Source organism: Populus trichocarpa, chromosome 5 (assembly GCF_000002775.5).
Source record: "Populus trichocarpa isolate Nisqually-1 chromosome 5, P.trichocarpa_v4.1, whole genome shotgun sequence".
Classification (NCBI taxonomy): Eukaryota; Viridiplantae; Streptophyta; class Magnoliopsida; order Malpighiales; family Salicaceae; genus Populus; species Populus trichocarpa.
In genome coordinates this window covers 1,992,919-2,011,201 of record NC_037289.2, presented here as the reverse complement: position 1 = coordinate 2,011,201, position 18,283 = coordinate 1,992,919, and the positions used below count along the sequence as shown (strand labels likewise).

General features: G+C 37.4%; 1 protein-coding gene and 1 long non-coding RNA gene across 4 annotated transcripts in view; both read left to right on the top strand.

The window, feature by feature from the left end:
* The window catches only part of LOC18098713 (kinesin-like protein KIN-14S), a 120,756-nt gene that overhangs the window by 67,854 nt on the left and 34,619 nt on the right, over positions 1 to 18,283 (top strand). The window contains exons 1-2 of one of the 2 annotated variants that reach the window (XM_006382512.3): positions 1,776 to 4,635; positions 4,801 to 5,306. In XM_006382512.3, the coding sequence (XP_006382574.2) occupies positions 1,914 to 4,635; positions 4,801 to 5,153 (3,075 nt within the window). In that variant the 5' untranslated portion in view covers positions 1,776 to 1,913 and the 3' untranslated portion in view covers positions 5,154 to 5,306. Of the gene's footprint in view, positions 1 to 1,775; positions 4,636 to 4,800; positions 5,307 to 18,283 lie in introns of those variants that run through there. The other variant, XM_052452906.1, reaches the window with a different exon arrangement.
* Positions 6,673 to 7,561, top strand: LOC18098760 (uncharacterized). Of its 2 annotated transcripts, none has more exons than XR_008059231.1 (3): positions 6,673 to 6,750; positions 7,057 to 7,218; positions 7,396 to 7,561. It is a non-coding gene; the product is annotated as an uncharacterized LOC18098760 (long non-coding RNA). The 2 variants fall into 2 exon arrangements; XR_008059232.1 differs by lacking the exon at positions 6,673 to 6,750 and adding an exon at positions 6,950 to 6,970.

The following is an 18,283-nucleotide window of genomic DNA, read 5'->3' as shown; positions in this document are numbered from 1 at the left end:
ATGTAAACTATCTGGTTTATTTCTGTTTAAATTGCTAGTCTTTGTCAAACTCCGATTGGAATGAGATATTTAACCAAGGTGGGAAAACATATTAGTAGACTTTATATAAAATTTCATCCCGATCCGACGATTGGATTGAGAGCTCTGCTTCCTAATGTAAAATTGGTCAGTTCATAACTTTTCATAAATAATCTAGATTTTTCTTGTTCAATCTTCACAAAAAAAAAATCATATCAATTATCATTCTAAACCTTTAAGGTCGTTTAATTATTTTGGAATGTATTCATTTTAGGATTTTCACCTTTATTTATTTATCGGGCTTATTATCCTTTCAAAATAACATCACTGATTTTTAAGCGGTGCTTGCACCTTCAGTCCTACCCTTTTCATTGTACTATCCTTTATTATAATGTATTATTTATTACCTCACTTATTTCCTAAAAATATTTTGTCATTTTTCTCATTATTTCATCCATCAAAACACGTTACCATTTTCTCTGTCCTTATGAATTTTAAACCAAAATTCATTTTATGAAGGTCATCTCTTCCATTATATATCATTATTTATCTATTATTTCTAATCTTGGTTTTCATCACTCATTGAAATATTACCATTTTCAGTCTTATGTTTACATGAGGGTTTACACATCTACATATTTAAATTATAAATTTTCAGGGGTTTCACAGTCTTGGAGGTGCCTCACGATTGTGCAGCTGAGGCAGACTTGCTGTATTCCCTTATCGTTAAAGCTAGGTTCTAGAACAATCGATTCCAGAAGCCAAAGAAGCAGCCAAAGATTTCAAGCAAACATGTTGATTGGTTTTGATATTGAAACACCCAGTACATTCGTATTGACATTTTCACTTTCAGATTTTGTGTTCTGCTCAGGACTCAAAACTCAACACTAAATATGAAGGATTTGTATGGTATATTTGCAGATCAGGCATGCCAAAGTTCCATCTTTTTGTTCTTTAATTTGGGGATGTATGGTTTGTACTCCTCTATTAACTTTATGTTCATTGTGAATGAAACCAAAGTACAGTATAAAAACTCTATTTTCATGATTATGGTAAGAATCTTCTGTCCAAAGGAAGGTGTCATGTCATGTATATTTCAAATTACCTGTCGAGGTTCAGACAGTTAAAATCTTATGCATCTGCATTTCTACACTGGAAATTATCACTCTAAGTTCTAAAGTCTAATTTCCACTGATATAGACCAATATCAAACAGGTGGGAAAAGAGGATTGAGGAGTAGTGTATCCTTTAAGTTCTCTGAATGATGTGTCCCCTACTTCCTTGAGTGATATGAAGGATTTTTATGCTATCTTTGCAGTTGAATATGTCAAAATCTATGGTAAGAAACTTCTGTCAGAAGAAGGCTGTCATGTATCTTGTGCATCTGCATTTCTACACTGGAAATTATTTACTCTTAAGATCAAAAGTCTAATATGAAATGGAAATAATAAATTGTGGACCACTGATATAGACCAATATTAAACAGGTGGGAAAAGAGGATTGAGGAGTAGTGTATTCAGATAATTTATTACTACACGTGGTCCTCGGCTCAGGTTTCTGACATATATAATTCATAGAGTGAAGACCATATAATACTTATCTAGATTACTGTGGAAGAAAAATGATGTGGTTGTCAATGGCAATGGACAAAGTATGATAGCTTCACCTAATTATCATCGCCAAGAAGGTAGGAAAAAAAGCATCCACTTGCATGAATTTAATGTGCTCTGCTAGGGTAGGTGGTTTGATCACTAATTCTTCTTGCCACATATCAAGTTAAGATTACCTTACAGTCTTGGAAAAAATGCAGCAGAAGTGCAAACAGAATCACTTTTTTGTTCACATCAAGAAACGTTTTGTTCCAGAATCTCTGCTAAGAAAGAACAATAGAGAGGATGGCACACAATCAAAACTGCAACATGGCTGTGCCAGTGTTCTGTCTCATCTTTTTTCTCATGCCAGGAGCATCGGCATTTGTTTGCAATTTTACTGATTGTGAAGCTCTTCTCAAATTCAAGGCAGGCATAACAAGTGATCCGGAAGGATACGTCAAGGATTGGAATGAAGCCAATCCTTTCTGTAACTGGACCGGAGTTACATGCCACCAATCTCTCCAAAACCGCGTTATAGATCTTGAGATTACAGACATGCGCTTAGAAGGAAGTATATCGCCATTTCTATCCAATCTTTCTCTTCTCACCAAGCTTTCCTTGCAGGGTAATAATTTCCATGGAGAAATCCCAACTACCTTGGGAGCACTCTCACAGTTAGAATATCTCAATATGAGTGAAAATAAGCTCTCTGGTGCCTTGCCAGCTTCACTACACGGCTGTCAAATCTTGAAATTTCTAGACTTGACTGATAACAACCTTTCTGGGGTCATTCCTGAAGAACTAGGATGGATGAAGAAGCTGAGTTTTTTAGCTCTCTCTGAAAACAACCTCACTGGGGTCATTCCGGCCTTTTTGTCAAACCTGACAGAATTGACACAACTAGAACTGGCTGTGAACTACTTTACTGGGCAAATCCCTGTGGAGCTTGGAGTTTTGAGCAGGCTTGAGATTTTGTATTTGCACCTGAACTTTCTTGAGGGAACAATACCTGCATCACTAAGTAATTGCACTGCATTGCAAGCAATTTCATTGATTGAGAATCGATTATCCGGGGAAATCCCTTCACAAATGGGGAACAAGCTCCAAAACTTGCGGAAGTTGTATTTTATGAACAACAATATTTCTGGTAGGATTCCGGTGACATTCTCAAATCTTTCACAGATAACTCTGCTTGATTTGAGTGTCAATTACTTGGAGGGTGAAGTTCCCGAGGAACTGGGGAAGTTGAAGAACCTTGAGATCCTTTACCTCCATAGCAACAACCTGGTTAGCAATTCTTCTCTTAGTTTTCTTACTGCTCTCACAAACTGTTCATTTCTGATGAAACTGCACTTGGGCTCATGTTTATTTTCTGGGAGTTTACCTGCTTCCATTGGAAATCTTTCCAAAGACCTCTACTATTTCAATCTTTTGAATAACCGTATAAGAGGAGAGATTCCAGATAGTATTGGAAACTTGAGTGGCCTCGTGACCCTACAACTGTGGTACAATCATTTGGACGGGACAATTCCAGCAACTTTTGGAAAGCTGAAGCTGTTGCAAAGACTATATTTGGGGAGAAACAAGCTACAAGGTTCCATTCCAGATGAAATGGGGCAGACGGAAAACCTTGGCTTACTTGATCTTGCCAATAATTCCATAACCGGGTCAATCCCTTGTTCACTTGGTAACCTCTCACAGTTGAGATACCTTTACCTATCTCAGAACAGCTTATCAGGAAATATTCCCATCAAACTCAGCCAGTGCTCTCTCATGATGCAGCTGGATTTATCTTTTAACAGCTTGCAGGGGCCTCTTCCACCAGAAATTGGAGTTTTTTCTAACTTGGGGCTCTCCCTCAACCTTTCAAATAACAATCTAGACGGGGAAATACCTGCAACTATTGGAAATCTGGTATCTGTACAAGCTATTGACTTATCGGTGAACAGATTTTCTGGCATTATACCAAGTTCAGTTGGAAGTTGTACGGCTTTGGAGTACTTGAACCTATCCAAGAACATGATTCAAGGTACAATTCTAGAGTCATTGAAACAAATTGCATCCTTAAAAGCACTGGATCTGGCTTTTAATCAATTAACAGGCAGCGTTCCAATCTGGCTTGCCAATGACTCAGTGATGAAGAATTTCAACCTGTCGTATAATAGATTAACTGGAGAAGTTTCGAGTATGGGAAGGTTTAAAAATCTTAGTGGAAGCACATTGATAGGAAATGCAGGCCTGTGTGGTGGTTCTGCGCTAATGAGACTCCAGCCATGTGCAGTTCATAAGAAAAGGAGGAAGTTATGGAAATGGACCTATTACTTGTTGGCAATTACTGTTAGCTGCTTTTTACTGCTCTTGGTATATGTGGGGGTCCGTGTTAGACGATTCTTTAAAAAGAAAACTGATGCAAAATCTGAAGAAGCAATTCTGATGGCTTTCAGAGGACGAAATTTCACTCAAAGAGAGCTCGAAATTGCAACCGACGGGTTCAGTGATGCCAATCTCTTGGGGAGAGGAAGCTTTGGATCTGTTTATAAAGCTTGGATTGATGATAGAATATCTTTTGTCGCGGTTAAGGTTCTAAATGAAGACAGCAGGCGGTGTTACAAAAGCCTAAAAAGGGAGTGCCAAATACTGTCAGGAATTAAGCATCGGAATCTGGTTCAAATGATGGGATCAATCTGGAATTCACAGTTCAAGGCTCTCATCCTTGAGTTTGTAGGTAATGGAAACTTGGAACAGCATCTTTATCCTGAGTCCGAGGGAGGAAACTGTCGATTGACGTTGAGTGAGAGATTAGGAATAGCAATAGATATTGCGAATGCCTTGGAGTATCTTCAATTGGGTTGCTCAACTCAAGTTGTGCACTGTGATCTGAAACCACAAAATGTTCTTCTTGATGATGATATGGTGGCCCATGTTGCGGACTTTGGAATTGGAAAGGTCTTTTTTGCTGATAAACCAACTGAATATTCTTCTACAGCAAGTGGCCTGCGAGGATCTGTTGGCTATATTCCTCCAGGTATGCATCTGGTTGGTTTGTGTTAGTGTTTCGTTGCCCTCCTCTAAATTCTTCGGCATGAAAGATCGCATGTTTCATTCACCTTGCAGTGCATTAAGATCATTTGACCAAAATGATTATTTTCTTTTTTCATTTTGCTAACAGTGCTTTGTTGCTTGTAAACAGAATATGGACAGAGTAATGAAGTATCAGTTAGAGGAGACGTATACAGCTTCGGTATCATGCTGCTGGAATTGATAACAAGGCAAAGACCAACAGGAGAAATGTTCACAGACGGGCTTGATCTAAGGAAGTGGGTGGGTGCGGCAACCCCTCATCATATTTTGGATGTGGTAGACATGTCATTGAAGCGAGAGGCACATTCAAGTGGTGCTATAGAGAAGCTAAAGCAATGCTGTGTTCATGTGGTCGATGCAGGAATGATGTGCACAGAAGAGAATCCACAAAGCCGTCCTTCCATATCTTTGATCTCCAGAGAGCTCCAAAACCTTTGGAAACAGATGGAATTTGGGAAATGAAGCATGGTGAAGCTAAATAAATAACGGTGATGATTATGTCAGTGAAAAATTAGATGTTGAATGAGTTTGGTGAGATGTTATCAGATATTCAGGCTGCACTTGCACATATAAGATGTTTGAGGCATAGGTATCAAGGTTTACATCGTTTATTTCTCTTCCTTGCTTGCGTTAACAAAAATAATATTTATGTTATGCTTTGGCGGCTTCATCGTCTAGAAACTGAAGTTGAGGAATTTAGAGCTCCACCTGGAAACATTTATGGGGTTAAAAAAAAATTGCTATTTTTCTATAATCAGCACAAGGCGAGTTGAGAAGTAAATTGATTAACACAATTAACCGAATTGACTCTCAAACTTTTATTTTACTCTAATTAAGTCCCTCATTGTATTAATTAAACTAATCCAATGTTCAAACAAGTCCCTAAGACTTATTAATTCTTCCACTTTTAGCCAAATTAACTTCCAACCTTATTACTCTTTCATTTTAGCACCTGATTAAGCCCATCCAAAGTACAATTAGGTCCTTGGATTCTTTGATTTTTGCCATTTGGCCCCCATCTTCAGCTTTCTTCTTAATGAAGCCTTCATCTATCAAAATTGGTCCGCTAAACTTTACAACCTTGTCCATGTTGGTCAGTTAATGAATATGAACTTCTTAAAAAGAAGTATCTACAAGAGTTGTCTGAGAGGAAGAGGCTTTACAATGAGGTGATCGAGCTTAAAGGGAATATTAGGGTCTTCTGTAGATGCAGACCACTAAATCAAGTTGAAATAACACATGTTTTGAACTATGTAGTTGATAGTTTACTTGTTGAGATATTGGTCAGGTAATGAATATGAACTTCTTAAAAAGAAGTATCTACAAGAGTTGTCTGAGAGGAAGAGGCTTTACAATGAGGTGATCGAGCTTAAAAGGAATATTAGGGTCTTCTGTAGATGCAGACCACTAAATCAAGTCGAAATAACAAATGGTTCGAACTATGTAGTTGAATTTGACTCTTCCCAAGATAAATGAGTTGCAGATCATTTCCTCTGATCCTTCCAAAAAGCAATTTAAGTTTGACCATGTTTTTGGGCCTGAGGATAATCAAGGTGATCTGATGTTTTATTTTATGTATTGCTACTGCAGACATCCTGTTAAAGATTATGTGTGCAATTGAAGCTTTTAATCCTATGTCTGTATGATATGGTCTTTTTGTACAAACTAAACCAATAGTCGCTTCAGTTTTGGATGGCTACAATGTCTGCATAATCGCCTATGGACAAACTGGAACTGGAAAGACATTTACTATGGAGTGCAGTCCAGAAAATAGGGGAGTGAACTATAGAACACTGGATGAGTTGTTCCGAGTTTCTCAAGAGAGAAGTGGCATTATGAGATATGGTCTTTTTGTTAGTATGATGGAGGTTTACATTGAGAAGATAAGGGACCTCTTGATTGATAGTTCCAACCAACCGCCTAAAAAGTTAGTTTCCTCATTTATTGCTACTTTATTGATCTGATAATCAAAATATAGTCATTATGTCAAATTTTTTGGTTGCAAAAATTTTATATTAACAATTTTCTGTAGCACTGATTTATATCATTTTGCTACTTGGTGAGGGAAATTAACTATTGGTTAATACAAACATCATGCGTGTGGCTATTTGACAAGAAAAGTGGATCATGGAAGTTCTGTATCACCCAATTTTCATTTGAGCACTCGATAGCAAATGATAATAAATACCTTGCTCCTCTCTAGTGTAGATAAGCATGACATCTAATTGGGTTTAGGGTTTAAAAGATTATGTACAAGACTCCTATTTGGAAGCCCACTGGTATGAAAGGTTTATAGTCTAACGATAAGAAATTGAGTTACATGAATGAAGTTTGATGAAATTTTAGTTTTCTTACATGCACGAAGGTTGGAGATAAAACAAACAGCTGAAGGAACACAAGAAGTCCCAGGACTTGTTGAAACTCGGGTGACTGGCACAGAGGATGTGTGGGATTTACTCAAGTCTGGAAGTCGGGCCAGGTCTGTTGGATCAACCAGCGCTAATGAGCTTAGCAGCCGTTCTCATTGGTAAAAATGAACTCTGCTTTCTTTTCTTGGTTTATTCTTTCTAAGAATATACTTTATGTTATATCACATATAATAGCAAGTAAATAGTTTTTTGGATCTGTGAATCCAAACTATTCAAGAAATATACTGATTAATTGAAGTGGTAGTACTAATGACCACAACATTGTTGGTCTGTAGTTTGTTGCGAGTAACAGTGAAAGGAGTGAATTTAATAGATGGACAAAGGACAAGAAGTCACCTATGCATGGTCGATTTGGCTGGTAGTGAAAGATTGATGTTGAAGGTGAAAAGATTGAAGGAATCGCAGTTCATTAATAAATCTCTTTCAGCACTTGGTGATGTTTATTTTCTGGGAGTTTACCTGCTTCCATTGGAAATCTTTCGAAAGACTTGGTAACCTCTCACAGTTGAGATACCATCTTGCCAATAATTCCATATGTTGACTTGGTAACCTCTCACAGTTGAGATACCTTAACGTATCTCAGAACAGCTTATCAGGAAATATTCCCTTCGAACTCAGCCAGTGTGACTAGGTTTACATCGTTTATTTCTCTCCCTTGCTTGCTTTAACAAAAATAATATCTATGTTATGCTTTTGGCCAAAGTATAAATAAGTCCCTAGACTTATTAGTTCTTTGAATTTTAGTCAAATTGACTTCCAAACCTTATTACTCTTTCATATTAACACCTGATTAAGCCCATTCAAAGTACAATTAGGTCCTTGGCCTCTTTATTTTTTGCCATTTTGCCCCCATCTTCAGCTTTCTTCTTAATTAAGCCTTCATCTATCAAAATTGGACAGCCAAACTTTGCAGCATTGTCCATGTTGGTTCTCAAACCTATAATTTGTTCGGTCTTGACCACATTTACAATTTGCTTTCTAAATTTCTTCAACCAGACCTGAAATTGTCCATTCACCTCATCAGCTATGAATTAAATATTTGTCCGTTCAAAGCTTTATTTATTTATTTATTATTATTATTATTATTTTAAACTTAGAATTGGATTGTGACACATACATGCAAACTGTAATCCTGTCATCCTCTATGGAATGTGATCTAGCAATAACGTGACTAAAATCCAACATTTGTCGTAAATGGAGTATGATCAAAACTTTTAGTAGTTATTGCAAGTTTTGCTAAAAAAATGTTTGATGGTTTTATGTGTTCTTCTCTCTCTTTCTCTCTTTAAACAGTTAGGTGGCAGTTAACTAGGAATTGGTCTCTTTCTTGCTGCTTAGGGAAAATGGAAAAGGTGAAAGAAAAGAAATAAAAACTGATTTTGAATGATCAAGTTCTCAATGGGATCATTGTTCCACAAGAACAATATGCTCTCTCTGCTACCTGCGAAGCATCAGTTCCGTATACTGATTTTAACAAAGGAATGAGCAAAGAATAGAAGCCATCATCTCAACAAGTTTTTCAGTGAAAAACTAAAACACTATTCACTTGTATGGAAGATGTTTCCACAATAAATTTTGTGATTCAATCCACAACAGCTTCGAACAGACTGATGGCAAGTTCATCTTAAGGCCGGGGATTTTTTTTCAAAAGATCAAGCCATGGTTTTATTTCAACATTTCACGTCTAGTATGAAGAACTAAACATGACACATTACCTGTTGATATAATTAACAACAATGCAGCAGCAAATTGAAACAGAATGTCATCATACATGAAAATGCAGGTTGCCATACTCAGATTTAGAACCAACCGAATGATTACCATCAAGAACATTTGGCCATTCAGGATCTTTCTTTCAAGCAGAAAAGAAAATCACCAGGAAATTACACGACCTTTTCGATGCTTTAACTCATCGTGGCCAGTGGGACATCCTACTTTTTGACTAATTTATACACCCAGCTAGCGTTTAACACAAGATAGAGCTCTACATCAATAATTCATAAGAAATTGGCATGCCACTTAATTTCTCATCAATTATTTAAGATATGATAGAGGAGATAAGAAAATGATTGCTATTATCTTGATTTTATGATCCAGGTCGCGAGTTTGACAGGTTAATTCGGGTAACGCTTTTAGATCTTTTTTCATTGATTGTTTTTTTCAATTCACTACAATATTTAGTAGTTCTACCAACAAAATTTTTCCGTCAAAATAAGATCACTAATCTATCAGTGAAAATTTTACCAACTAATTCACCATTGGAATGCGTCCGTTGGTATACCATTTGTCGGTAATTCCACTATCTGTCGATAATTCTATCAAGAAAAAAATATTAAAAAAACAATGGTTTTACATACATTTAAGATCTTTCATTTAAGCAAAAAAAGAACACACTTCTATTTTGTGTTTTTAAAAAAAATAATTTAATAATCCAGTTAAAACCCGTAACTAACTTGCTCCAGGTCGAAACCTAAGCTCGGACTAAAAACTATGCATCATATGTTAGGAGAAAAGTAGTAAATTCTTCAGTGGAAACTTTAATCATGGTCTAGCAAGGGTCGTTGTCTGGAAAAAGATTCCGGAAGACCACCAGTATCCACAAGGAAATCACCAGGAAATCACTGCTTGGCTGTGTTCAAAAATCAAAAGGGCACACAGCAAGTCAAGCATCCGCGTACACGACGCTTTAACTCCTTTTTGCCGGTGGGATAGATCCTACTTTTTGACTAATTTATATACCCAGCCAGCCTTTAACACAAGATAGAGCTCCACATCAATAATATGATTGATATTATAAAACCATAAACATTCCTTCGTGAAACCGACCTCAACTTTTCCTCACCGACTAAGAAACTATTTGGAGACACGGTGCAAACCATGTTATTAAAAAATTTATTTTTTTGCTAAAATTTAATACAGTTTATATGTTTTGGATTGTTTTGATGTGCTAATGTTGAATGATCAAGTTCTCAATGGGATCATTGTTCCACAAGAACAATATGCTCTCTCTGCAACCTTCGAAGCATCAGTTCCGTATACTGATTTTAACAAAGGAATGAGCAAAGAATAGAAGCCATCATCTCAACAAGTTAATTTCCACAATAAATTTTGTGATTCAATCCACAACAGCTTCGAACAGACTGGTGGCAAGTTCATCTTTACGCCTGGGATTTTTTTTTCAAAAGATCAGGCCATGGTTTTATTTCAACATTTCACGTCTAGTATGAAGAACTAAACATGACATATTACCTGTTGATTATTATAGAATGTATATCATGTATCTATCAGAATAGAAAATTAATATAGGATGTTGTAATCATTACAGTTACTCATGTATCTATCAGAATAGGAAATTAATATAGGATGTTGTAATCATTACAGTTACTGCAGTGTTCTGCTGCCTCTATATAAATAGGAAGGTTGGCTAAGGCACAACCTAACACATTCCATTATTCTCAACTTGGTATCAGAGCCACAAAACCCTAAAATAAATTAAACCTACTTTTCTCCCAGCCTCCCAGCCTCCCTTCTTCAATGGAACAGCCACCACATACATCTTCAAATTCTGCAGCACTAGCAGTCCAGCTTTCTTCTTCTCTGGCAGTGCAGCCCTCTTTTCTTGCAGTGCCTCCTATGCTTTCCTCTGTTGCGTCACCGCCTGGATTCTCCTCTGCCATGGCTGGTGAACGCCTCCTCTTGCAGCCCACGTCTGCTGCCTCTACTGCCACAAGCATTATCTCCCTTTCTCACACTCATCATGTCATCTCCCTCAAATTAACAAACACCAATTATTTATATTGGCGTATGCAGATGCTGCCTTATCTCCTAGGCCAAGGAGTTTTTGGTTTTGTTGATGGCTCCAACACATGTCCATCAACACATGTTCTTGCCCATGATGGTATCTCTCTTCAGGTAAATCCGCTTTTTCAAATCTGGAAACAACAGGACCAACTCATTCTAAATGCTCTTCTTTCCTCCCTATCTATGGAAGTTTTGCATCTTGTTGTTGGCTGTCAAAGTTCTTGTTCAGCTTGGGGCACTCTTGAGCGAGCTCTCGCTTCTACCTCCAACTCTCGTATTATGCAACTTCACGGCTCTCTTCAGGATCTTCGACAGGGTGATGAATCAGTAACTCAATTTATGCAAAAAGCGAAGGCCTTATTTGATGAATTGGTCGCTGCTGGTCGACCAGTTTCGCTTGAAGATTTCAATTTATATATATGTGTTTCGTGGTCTTCGGGGAGAGTTTAAAGACTTAGTTACCAGTCTTATTACCAAAGCTGAACCTTTATCATATGCAAATCTTCACAGCCATCTCCTCACACATGAATTTCTTCACAAATCTTCTGCTGCCATACATGCTCCTCTGCTGCCCACACCCAGCATTCCATCTTCTACTCTTGTTGCGCAGCGCCAGACTTTTGGCAATTCTGGCCGTAGCAGGGGCCGCTTTCAACGGTGGCTGTTGTCCCAACCAGTCCAACAGCAGAGGCAACCGATTTGCTGGCTCCAGACCTTATCACCGCAGCTTCCAAAACTCCTCCTTCAGTGACAATAGGCAAGGCTCTTGGCAGGGCTCTTAGCAGCGCTATAGGGGGCAGAATCCATGCTGCCAACTGTGTCAGAATTTCGGCCATATAGCTCCCCATTACCCTCAATTCCAGCAGCGAGGTTATGGCCAACAACCTACTGCCAACCTGGTGCAGCGCAATCTCTCCTCAACCGGTTCTGTTGATTGGTTTCCGGATACCGGTGCCAATCAACACGTCACACCTGATCTTGCCACCTTGACCGCTTCAAAAACGTATCTTGGTAATGATAATTTGCATGTTGGTGATGGTAAGGGCCTTCCTATATCTCATCTTGGTCATACAAAAATATATACACCACATCGTTCTTTCACCTTATATAATGTTCTTCATGTTCCTGTAATCACGAAACCTCTGCTCTCTGTTCAGAAATTTTGTCTTGATAATAATGTTTATTTTGAATTTCACCCTCGTGTGTTTTATGTCAAGGATTTCAACACCCATGAAGTCCTTCTCTTAGGTCAGAGTAAAGATGGTCTCTATGCTCTGACCAAGTCTTCCGTCACGTCAGTTCCTCAAGCCTATTTGTCTCTCTACACTTCTGCCTCTGCCGATTTATGGCATCGTTGACTAGGTCATCCTACTTCACGTATTTTTCAATTGTTAATCTCGAAAAATAAGATCATTTGTAACAACAAACGTCTTAATTTTCAATGTCAAAGTTGTCATTTAGGAAAATCATCGCGTTTGTCTTTAGGACCTACGGGTCACAAAACTTCTACTCCACTTGAATTAATTTTTAGTGATGTATGGGGCCCTGCTCCTCTTTTTTCTTCAGATGGCTATCGTTATTTTGTTATCTTTGTTGATGCTTATACTAAATATGTATGGTATTATCCTCTCGTTGCCAAGTCTGATGTTTACTTTGTTTTTCATCAATTTCAGACTCTCGTCGAACGTCAATTTTCATTAAAAATAAAATCTGTTCAAACTGATTGGGGTGGTGAATACCGAAAATTATCCACATTTTTTCAGAACATTGGTATTCATCATCGTCTGATTTGTCCCCACACTCATGAAAAAAATGGAACAGTAGAGCGTCGTCATAGGCATATTGTGGAAACAGGTCTTACTCTTTTAGGGCAATGTAAAACACCTTTTCGATTCTGGAATTATGCTTTTGAAACCTCTGTTTATCTTATAAATCGCATGCCTCCTCCTGTTCTTGCCCATCGCTCTCCGTTTGATTGTTTATTTCAACGGTCTCCTGATTATCATTTTTTGCGTACCTTTGGGTGTCTCTGTTTTCCTTTTCTGCGTCCATATAATAATCATAAATTGGATTTTCGTTCCTCTCCATGTGTGTTTTTTGGATATAGTTCCTCGCATCTTGGTTATCGATGTCTTGACATTGCATCTCACCGTATTTATATTTCCCGTCATGTCCGCTTCCATGAACATGTGTTTCCATTTGATAATTCTGAACAGATTGCAAAGGTCTCCACCATAACCCCCACCCCACCCGCTACTGTCACCCTCCCAAATTTGCTAAACCACCCACCGCCACCCACTTTCACCAGCCACCCACACAGCCCACAACACTCCGCTCTGCCACTCCAAACAGCCACCCGACCACAGCCTCCACCCATCCCTTGGCCATCATCCCATGCTTGTTTATCTAACCCTTATGATGCAGGTTCAGATCGTCAATTGGTCTCCTCTCCTCATGGTCTTAGGGCACTTTCTAGTCCCTCCTCTGCTTCGCCCTCCCTGGCCAGCACTCATGTAACTTCAGTCTCTGCTTCCAACCCCTCCTCTGCTGACAGTCCTGTGCTTGAGGCTACTTCTTTATCATCCTCTCCCGCTGGTCTGCAACTTATGGTTGATTTGTCTTCTTATCAGTTGCCACAGGTCTCCTCGATACAACCGTCTTCCCCTGCGTCCCCACCAGCACACAGCAGACATCCTATGACTCTTAGACCGCGGCAGCCGAAGACAGCTAATCTAGTTGCTTCCACTGCCGCTACTTCTACCTCCACACGGGTACTGTATTCTCCCTCTTCTGAGCCTTTTTCATTCTCTGATGCTGACCGGTATGCAGTTTGGCATAATGCTATGTGTGATGAGATCATCGCTTTACGCGAAAATCGCACTTGGTCTTTGGTTCCATTTTATCCTTCGATGAATGTTGTTGGCAGTAGATGGGTATATCGGATCAAACATCGTGTTGATGGTAGTATTGAGCGCTATAAAGCGCGCCTTGTTGCTAGAGGTTTTACCCAGCAGGAAGGTATTGATTATTCTGAAACCTTCAGTCCAGTTATTAAGCAGGCCACTGTCCGATTGATTTTCTCTATCGCGGTTTCGTGAAATTGGAAGATTCATCAGCTTGATATTCATAATGCCTTCCTCAATGGTGTTCTTACTGAAGAGGTCTACATGAAACAGCCTCCAGGTTTTGTTGACTCTTCTCTTCCATCTCATGTGTGCAGATTGCACAAATCATTGTATGGTTTGAAACAGGCACCGAGAGCATGGTACACTCGTCTAAGTGATTTTTTGCTCTCCATCGGTTTTCGAGCTTCCAAGGTTGACACCTCCCTGTTTATCTTATCTGATGGTACTAATATCTTTTATCTCCTGGTGTAGATGATATTCTGCTCACGGGTAGCAACTCTGTTATGCTCCATCACCTTATACAGTTACTCAGCTCTGAGTTCAAGCTTCGTGACTTAGGTGTTGTTCACTACTTTTTGGGTATTGAAGTTCAGTCTACCGGTATGGGTTTAATGTTGCATCAACATAAATATATTCTTGACATCCTCACCCGAGCTGGTATGACTTCCTGCAAACCAGTTGATACTCCAGTCTCCCCTTCGAAAGTCATTTTATTACCGGATCATTCATTCTCTGATCCTACACGATTTCGTCAAATCGTGGGTGCTCTTCAATATCTTACCTTCACTCATCCAGATATATGCTTTGCTGTTAACAGAGTCTGTCAGTTTATGCATGCTCCTACAGATTCTCATTGGGCCGCTGTCAAATGTATTTTACGCTATCTTAAAGGTACGACATCTTATGGTTTCCATATCACTCGAGGCTCCTCTTTTGCTCTACATGGCTTTACAGATGCAGATTGGGCTGGTAGTATTGATGATCGCAAGTCTACGGGCGGCTATCTTGTCTTTTTTGGTCAAACGCCGATTTCTTGGAAATCCGGCAAGCAACGCACTGTTGCTCGCTCCTCTACTGAGGCTGAGTATAAAGCCCTTGCTGATGGTACCACTAAAGTCATTTGGCTTCAATACTTGTTAATAGATTTGCAGGTTCCCTCAGTCTCTGCTCCTACCATTTGGTGTGATAATCTTGGTGCTACCTATCTCTCAGCAAATCCTATCTTCGTACTAAGCATATTGAAGTGGATTATCACTTTGTCCGTGACCGTGTTGCCAAGAAAGAAATTCAGATTCGTTTTGTTCTCTCTCGGGATCAACTTGCCGATGTCTTCACTAAACCGCTTCTTGTTACATCCTTTACTGCTTTTCGGTTCAAGCTTCGGGTTGATCCCCCACCCTCAGCTTGAGGGGGCATATTATAGAATGTATATCATGTATCTATCAGAATAGAAAATTAATATAGGATGTTGTAATCATTACAGTTACTCATGTATATATCAGAATAGAAAATTAATATAGGATGTTGTAATCATTACAGTTACTGCAGTGTTCTACTACCTCTATATAAATAGGAAGGTTGGCTAAGGCACAACCTAACACATTCCATTATTCTCAACTTTGATATAATTAACAACAATGCAGCAACAAATTGAAACAGAATGTCATCATACATGAAAATGCAGGTTGCCATACTCAGATTTAGAACCAACCGAATGATTACCATCAAGAACATTTGGCCATTCAGGATCTTTCTTTCAAGCAGAAAAGAAAATCACCAGGAAATTACACGACCTTTTCGATGCTTTAACTCATCGTGGCCAGGGGGGCATCCTACTTTTTGACTAATTTACACACCCAGCTAGCGTTTAACACAAGATAGAGCTCTACATCAATAATTCATAAGAAATTGGCATTCCACTCTCTCATCAATTATTTAAGATATGACAGAAGAGATAAGTAAATGATTGCTATTATCGACAGTCTTCCTCTCCAGTCTCTGTCTCAACTAAAAATAGTTTAAGCAAAAGTCATGTTAAATGAACAATTATGTTTTTTACCTTTTATTTGGTCCTCAAACTATATTTTTTCGTGAGTCAACCCATCCGAGTATTCTATAAAATTAACAATTTTCGCTTCCCAAACTAATTGATCAGATATGTTGGGCGAAGCATATTATAATTATAAATAAAACTAAAACGCATTGGATTGTGTATAGTACAATTCATAGTAAATAACTAATGTCTATCTTAAAATTACAAATAAAATTAAAAGGCATCAATATTTTATTATGAATATTTTATTGTGGATTGCGCACAGTATAATTTATAATTTATAGTAGACTGATATCTCCCTTAAAAAACAAAATAATTAAATAAATACTTAGGGTTAATTTTGTATTTTCATATCTTTATTACATAGTTTAATTATTCCTATGTCTTGGAAAAAAGAATAACATAGGTAATTTTTGGCGCATGCACTGCATGAGTTGTTTTTTAATCTCATTCTTTAATATTAAACTTATTGAAGATTGAAATTTATAATTTGTTTCTATTTGTTTTTTATGGGGTTATCTTAATCTTATGATCCAGGTCGCGAGTTTGACAGGTTAACTCGGGTAGCGTTTTTAATTAGATATTTTATAATTGATTGTTTTTTTCAATTCACTACAACATTTAGTAGTTTTACTAACAAAATTTTTCCGTCAGAGTAAGATCACTATTTTTTCAGTGAAAATTTACCAACTAATTCACTGATGGAATGCGTTCGTTGGTATACCGTGCGTCGGTAATTCCACTATTTATCACTAATTCTTTCGAGAAAAAAAAATTAAAAAACAATGATTTTACATACATTTAGGATCTTTCATTCAAGCAGAAAAAGAACACACTTCTATTTTGGGTTTTTTAAAAAAAAGTTTTGATAATCGAGTTAAAACCCGTAACTCGAAACTTGCTCCACGTAGAAACCTAAGCCCGGACTAAAAACTATGCATCATATGTTAGGAGAAAAGTAGTAAATTCTTAAATGGAAACTTTAATCATGGTCTAGCAAGGGTTGTCTGGAAAAAGATTCCGGAAGATTACTACTCTATCAGTGGAAATTTTACCAACTAATTCATCAATAAAATGCTTCTATTGGTATACCGTTCCTCGGTGATTCCACTATTTGTTGCTAATTCAATCGAGAAAAAAATTTAAAAAACAATGATTTTACAGACATTTAGGATCTTTCATTCAAGCAGAAAAAGAACACAATTCTATTTTGGATTTAATAAAAAACTAAAATTTAATCCTAGTGATCCAATCAAAATCCATGACTCAAACCTTGATTAAGGTGGAAACCTAAGCCCGGACTAAAAACTATGCATCATATGTGAGGAGAAAAGTAGTAAATTCTTCAGTGGAAACTTTAATCATGGTCTAACAAGGGTTGTCTGGAAAAAGATTTCCGGAAGACCACCAGTATCCACAAGGAAATCACCAGGAAATCACTGCTTGGCTGTGTTCAAAAATCAAAAGGGCACACAGCAAGTCAAGCATCCGCGTACACGACGCTTTAACTCCTTTTTGACTAGTTTACACACCCAGCTAGCGTTAAACACAAGATAGAGCTCTCCATCAATAAGGATTGATATTTAAAACCATAAACATTCCTTCCTGGAAACCGACCTCAACTTTTCCTCACCGACAAAAGTGAAGAAAAGGAAAAGAAGATTGATGACTAATTCAAACTTTAAATGATTCCGGAATGTTATAAACCATTTGGCTGACATGATTATTAATGATCCGGGTTGGGATCCAAATTAAAACTATGACAAATAGTCATATTTTCTCTCAATTTTTTGTTCTAAATTTCTATTAACATTATCAGGTGTTTGTGATTTTAGACAAGGAAGTGAACTAATTAGCTCAACTAGATGAAATAGAAAGTGAAATAGAGGGATTATTGTAGAGTTTAATGTTACAAAAAGGGAGTGAACAATCTTTTTCTCCTAAACAATCCCTCATCCACATAATTCGTGGTATGAAGCAAGGAATTTTAACTGATCATCTTCACAATCAATTTTTTTTAATTTAAAGTTTGTTTGTTATTGTATTTTAAAAGTATTTTAAAAAAACTTATTTCTTTTTTATTTTAAATTAATTTATTTTAATAATTTTATATTGTTTTAATATGATGATGTAAAAAATAAAATTTAAAAAATATAAAAATATTAATTTAATATATTTTCAAATAAAAAAATTTTAAAACACTATAACATTAATAAACCGGCTGCCGGCTTCAATGTTTTATACAATTTGTGGGGTTTGGTTGGAGATAATAATTAATAAAATCTAATCCACACCTGGATAATCTCCATTAATTCAACTTTTTTAAATAATTAATTACAAAAAAATGTTGAGTCTTTGTTTGGTGAGTCTACCCATGCGCGTACTCTATTAAATTATTAATTT